Genomic DNA, 4,998 nt, shown 5'->3' on the forward strand with positions numbered 1-4,998 from the left:
GGTCTGAGAGTCTGCGTTCCCGACAGCGACGGCGGCGGCAGAGGCAGTCAGCTGACGCGGTGACGTCGACCACCGTAGGTCCCGCCCCTCCGGGCGTTCCGGCCCTGCCCTGCCCTGTGGTGGCCGGGTGCTTGCTTGCTCCTGGACGTCCGTACGGTCCTCAGCTGGGGGCTCTCTGGGGGCCGCACCAGCGCCCCATTCCCTCCACCGGTCGGCCGGACTGCCCAAACCGCCTGGCAGGGTGGTGGGCTCCTTTTGCCCCGGGAAGGTGCCCGCCAAGTCTTCGTAGCTGTCGCTCCTGCCCAGTAGGCCCCTTCTAGCCCAGTGCTCCTAAGCAAGAGTAACGCCCTCCAGCCCCACCCGTAACCCCAAGAAAGCGCCAGGCCCACTCGGGTTTCAACACAGGTTTATTGGATGCTTGGTCTGGAGGTACACTAGAGCTCGGGGAGGGGGCACATTCGCTTTGCAGGGCTGGGGTTTCCACCACTAAGGAAAAGGGGACTGGAGGGGGCACAGGGTGGGGCTCCATTTCCAACCTCCTTCTGCTTGGCTCAAATTGCTTGTTTTCTCTCAGCAACTACCAGAGGGCACAGACGAACAGGCAAGAAACAAAAAGCAACCTGGACCTCCAGCCACCTGGCCTGGCTTCCCCTCTTGAAGGCCGGCTGGGCTGACTCAACACCAGCTCCTCCAGTGGGACCAAGGTTAATAAATTACAATAAATTACAGGGAATGCAACTTTGTGCTGGGAGGGCCCCTTCTCTTCCAACACACACAAGACTGGGGGTGGAGGGGGAGGATATCTCTGAAGGCCACTACGAGGGGAGTAAGAGCAATGGGACCAAAAGCCAGCATTTCCTCCACGTTCTTCCCAAACAGCAGAAGAATCAGGGTGAGGAGAGACACACACGAGGGAGGAGCCCTCTTTTTCCAGGATAAAGGAATGGCCAAGAAAGAATGCTGCCCAAACCCCCACTTCCCAAGCCACCGCTCAGGTTAAGGATTTGGTTAGTAAATCGTTGAGGGGGGTGAAGGGTACTGGGGTAGGGAGCAGAGGGAGCCAGAGACAGGCAGCCGGCCCAGCCCGGTGGCGGCAGTCACTGGTCAGCTTCGCCGAACACATCATTTTGCTTGCGCTTCATGTTCTCGAAGTCAAACGCCGAGCCTACCATGCGTTTGTAGATGTCTTTGATGTCGTTGCAGGTTGTCTCAAAGTGGGTAGTGGCGTCATAGGAGCAGGAACAGAACACCTGGAAATAGCCAGGCGGGGCCCAGGGTGAGGTGGGTGGGGCACCAGTGGATGAGTAGGTGGGGCAGCTGGGAGCCCAGGAAGCTGAGATAGGGCTGCTTACCTGGCTCTCTGAGCCATCATCAATGGGCTCATACAAGTCGCTGATAGCCACAAACCTGCGGGCAGATGAAGTGGGCAGATGGGCCTCCTTCGAGACCCTGCCCCCCAGGTGCTGCTCCTTAGCCCCCTCCCTAGCTTGGGGCACAGCCCAGCTGCTCACTTCTGGTCTATGGGCTCCAGCAGCTCCAGGGCCGGCTCCACCTCCTTCTCAGGCTCCGAGGTCTCCACCGTAGTGCTGGCAATGGCGATGTACTTGCCCTGCGCAGCCACGTTGTGCGCGTAGGAGATCATGCACACGTAGATGTCTGCCACAGGAGCCCTCAGTCAGTGGAGGTTTCTGAGAAGGGGATGGGGGACGGGGACAGCCCGGCCTGCCTACCTGACTTCCTGTTGACCTGGTTCTGGGGGATGATGATTTGGCAGGAGTTGGCGTCGTTGGTGTTCTTGATGGGGTGGCTCAGGACACAAATAATCCTGATCACCTGGCCCGCCTTCCGCACCCGATCTGGGACATAACTGGGGTCACAGATCAGCTGCCGGCAGCGGGCCACCTGGGAAGCAAAGGAAGGCCTGGGTCCTGGGTCCTATCAGACCCCCAGCCCGCTCCACAAGATGCCCAGAGCTAGGGCTGCCCCTCTGGGGACACACTGGCATCAGGACACTGGACTAGCAACAGCAATGGAGTCTGCACCCAGAAGCCCAGCACCGAGGTGGGTAGTGGCTGGGTCATGGGTCAGGGGGCCTCTGAGAAGGCCATGTATGGCCCCCCCACTGGCTGCCACCAGGGAGGGGCCAGCTTACCTCTCCTTCTGACTTCACACCCACCACCTTGCCATTCTCCATGATTATGTCATCCACGGGTTTGTTCAGCATATATGTCCCACCATAGATGGCACTCAATCTGGGGTCATGAGGGGAGTAAAGGTGAATTTGCCCAGTCAGGAGACACAGGAGCTGGGGACACACACACACACACACACACACACACACACACACCACCCACCACCCACCCTAAGCCTAGGGCACGAGTGTGGAGAGGCAGCTGCTGGTTCCAGTAGCTCGTTCGCTGCCACACACTCAGGGTTGAACTCGGTTCGCTTGTTCCTCTCAGAAGCTTCTGTCCCAAGTACTCTCCTGAGGGCTACGTGAAGGTGTCAAGGAGGGCACAGACTCAGATGGGCACAGCTGCTGGGCCCATGCCCCAATGGGTCACCAAGAGGAACATGAAAACGAGGCAGCCCTTTAAACACTTGCCCTCAGTTCTGTTCAGTATACGATCTCGAAGAGCTCTGTCCTCACCTTGCAAATCCCTGGGGCAGTTCACCGAGGCCATAAAGCGGGTACAAGTATGGGCTCTTCCCATACCGGGCCAAGGACTCACTATATAGCTTGATGCGGTTGATGGTCTCCAAGCAGGGCTGGTCCAAGTAGCTGAGAGGCAGAAAAAGACGCTCAAAGAGCCTGTCCCCCGCCTTCCTGCCCCCGCAGAGCACTAGCCCTGCTTGTCCACCCCTTCGAATGGTCTGGGGGAAGAGCAGTGATCACACACTGGAACAAAGGGCGGAGCAGTGGCTGAGGACAGAGGGTATAACAGGGCAATGTAGGGGTTAAGGAGGGCCCGCCTCCCCCCACCCCCCACCTTCCCAATCCCAGCTCTCCCTCACTCATCAGTGCGATAGAGCGCCAGGGCGTGGCCAGTGAAGTCAATGACATCCTGGCCCAAATCAAACTTCCGGTAGACATCACGCATGCTAGTAGTCTGGGGATCAACCCCCTCGAAGGTCTTGGGATCGTTCTCGTCAAAGTTTGCCACAAACACCAGGAACTTGCGGAAGCGCCTCTTTTCGAACATGCCCATCAGATCTGCAGTAAAGGTTGTAAGTTGAGTCTTCTGAAAGCCTATGCTGCCTCGTGCTGTCAGGCTAGGCGCCCACTGCCCACCGTGTCCTCAGTCAGTCCCTCTGCATCATGGAGGCACAGTCCCTGTGCCTCTCAAGGTCTGGTCCCTATCCACCCAGAGGGGACTGGGCTGGCCAAGTTCCGAGGCCACCTATAGCAGTGTTTCGCAGGTCGAGAGCAGTCCCTTGCTCAGAGTGAAGTCTTTCCAATGGAGACCCCCACCCCGTCTGATCTGGACCCCTCTCCTGGCAAGAAGCCCTGAAATGTTCCTTGTCATTCCATGTGTGGTGCTCTCCCTCCACCACCCCCCACCCCCGCCTCTGGTTCAGGGAACATGCACTCACTGGAAGCCAAGGCTTCGGTCTCCGTGGATGGCACTTTGTAGATCTTGCCCCCTTTGTAGACAAAGCTGCCTTCGACAACTTTGAAGTCCAGGTAGCGCGTCACCTCTGTGTACAGCAGCATCTTCACCAGCTGCCCTGTGAGCGAGCAGAGGAGCCACATCAGCAGCATGCTCTCCCCAGACCACCTGGTTGCCCTGCTCCTCCCAGTACCCCCATGCCACCTTCGTTCCCCTCACCATTGGCCATCAGGAATTTGGGGATCAGGTCAACATTCCAGTCTCGGCCACGGCCCATGGACTCAGGGGGCCCCTCCAGGAACTGAAAACGCTTATACAGCTGCAAGCAGGAGAGAGAGGGGCACTCAGGGAGCTCCCAGGAACCACCCCTCCCCCCAGCCCCAGAGCACAGAACAGGCAGGCGGGTGGTCTCACCTCTTCCAGGGGTGTGATGGAGGAACTTTCCCCGCCATAGTAGGGGTTCCGGTCCATGTGCAGCACCTTCTTGCCGTTCACTGACATGATGCCAGACAGGATGCATTCCTGGGGGGAGACATGGCAATCCTGTACCCTTCCACATAACACACACCCCCCTCCTACAGCCCAGACTTCCCCACCCTGATAGGCATTGGGGAGCAAACACAAGGGGTGCCTCCCCATCACCTGGGCACAACAGACACAAGCCAGCGCCCAGCCTCGGGCACCAGCAGAGGTGGAGGTGCTGAGGCAGGCCACCCCCCTGCAGTCTCCACACCCAGCAGCCCCTGGGAACAGTAGTGGGCACACTGCCACCCTCGGGTGCCCCGCCCTGGTCCAACCTTCTCCAAGGATGGGACCCGACCCTGTGCCTTCTCCAATTGATGTCACCAACCCAAGGACAAAGGCTGCATCTCGACAGGGCCTTTGGTCGCCATGGGAAACAGAAGGGGGAGCAGGAATGTCGATGCTTCTCGAACATTCACTGGGTCCCTGGCCCCAGAAGCAGCTGGAAACATAGGATGCTGGCCCACCCCGCGCCTCATCTCCTCTAATCTCCCCTGCGGATTAGCTCAAGGTGGGGGGCTGGTGGGCGGGGTCCGCTCCTGGGGCGTCGTCTGGCAGGCCGGGCTCGGAGCGGGGGTCGTGGGCAGATATGAGGTGGTGAGGGGGCCGCAGCAGAGGTTGTCTTTTGGGGAACAGGAGGCGGCCACTGGCGGGGCCGGGAGGCATCATTGAGGGATGCGCATCACCGCAAGGATGGGTGGTGGCAATCAGAGCAGCGGGCCCCAGATGCTATGAGGGCAAACTCACGGTGAGGCCGGTCCCCAGCACGATCACGTCGTATTCCTCGTCCATGGTTCGGCCCTGGGTGCCAGCTCCGGCTCCGGCTCCTCCTCCTTCACCACAGCCGTCGCCGCCACCGCCGCAC

General features: G+C 59.6%; 1 protein-coding gene across 1 annotated transcript; it reads right to left on the minus strand.

Moving 5' to 3' along the window:
• Positions 1 to 389: 389 nt before the first annotated feature.
• GDI1 (GDP dissociation inhibitor 1) lies at positions 390 to 4,992 on the minus strand. Its single transcript, XM_004717554.2, has 11 exons — positions 4,881 to 4,992; positions 4,026 to 4,133; positions 3,831 to 3,930; positions 3,595 to 3,729; positions 3,016 to 3,214; positions 2,651 to 2,782; positions 2,153 to 2,252; positions 1,731 to 1,902; positions 1,512 to 1,656; positions 1,353 to 1,407; positions 390 to 1,250 (listed from the first exon to the last, which is right to left on the minus strand). The coding sequence occupies exons 1-11, from the start codon at positions 4,923 to 4,925 to the stop codon at positions 1,098 to 1,100; spliced, it is 1,344 nt and encodes a 447-aa protein (XP_004717611.1). The 5' UTR covers positions 4,926 to 4,992; the 3' UTR covers positions 390 to 1,097.
• Positions 4,993 to 4,998: the final 6 nt, after the last annotated feature.

The sequence above is a fragment of the Echinops telfairi genome, unplaced genomic scaffold, assembly GCF_000313985.2.
Source record: "Echinops telfairi isolate 266 unplaced genomic scaffold, ASM31398v2 ScPeMD7_7472;HRSCAF=8510, whole genome shotgun sequence".
NCBI classification, from domain to species: domain Eukaryota; kingdom Metazoa; phylum Chordata; class Mammalia; order Afrosoricida; family Tenrecidae; genus Echinops; species Echinops telfairi.

Coding starts and splice junctions, on each gene's coding strand:
- GDI1 (XM_004717554.2), bottom strand. CDS start 4,925: ATGGACGAGGAATACGACGTGATCGTGCTGGGGACCGGCCTCACC. Junction 2,253..2,650: donor CTGCCCCAGGGATTTGCAAG/GTGAGGACAGAG, acceptor TCATGACCCCAG/ATTGAGTGCCATCTATGGTG. Junction 1,251..1,352: donor ATGATGGCTCAGAGAGCCAG/GTAAGCAGCCCT, acceptor GGCTATTTCCAG/GTGTTCTGTTCCTGCTCCTA.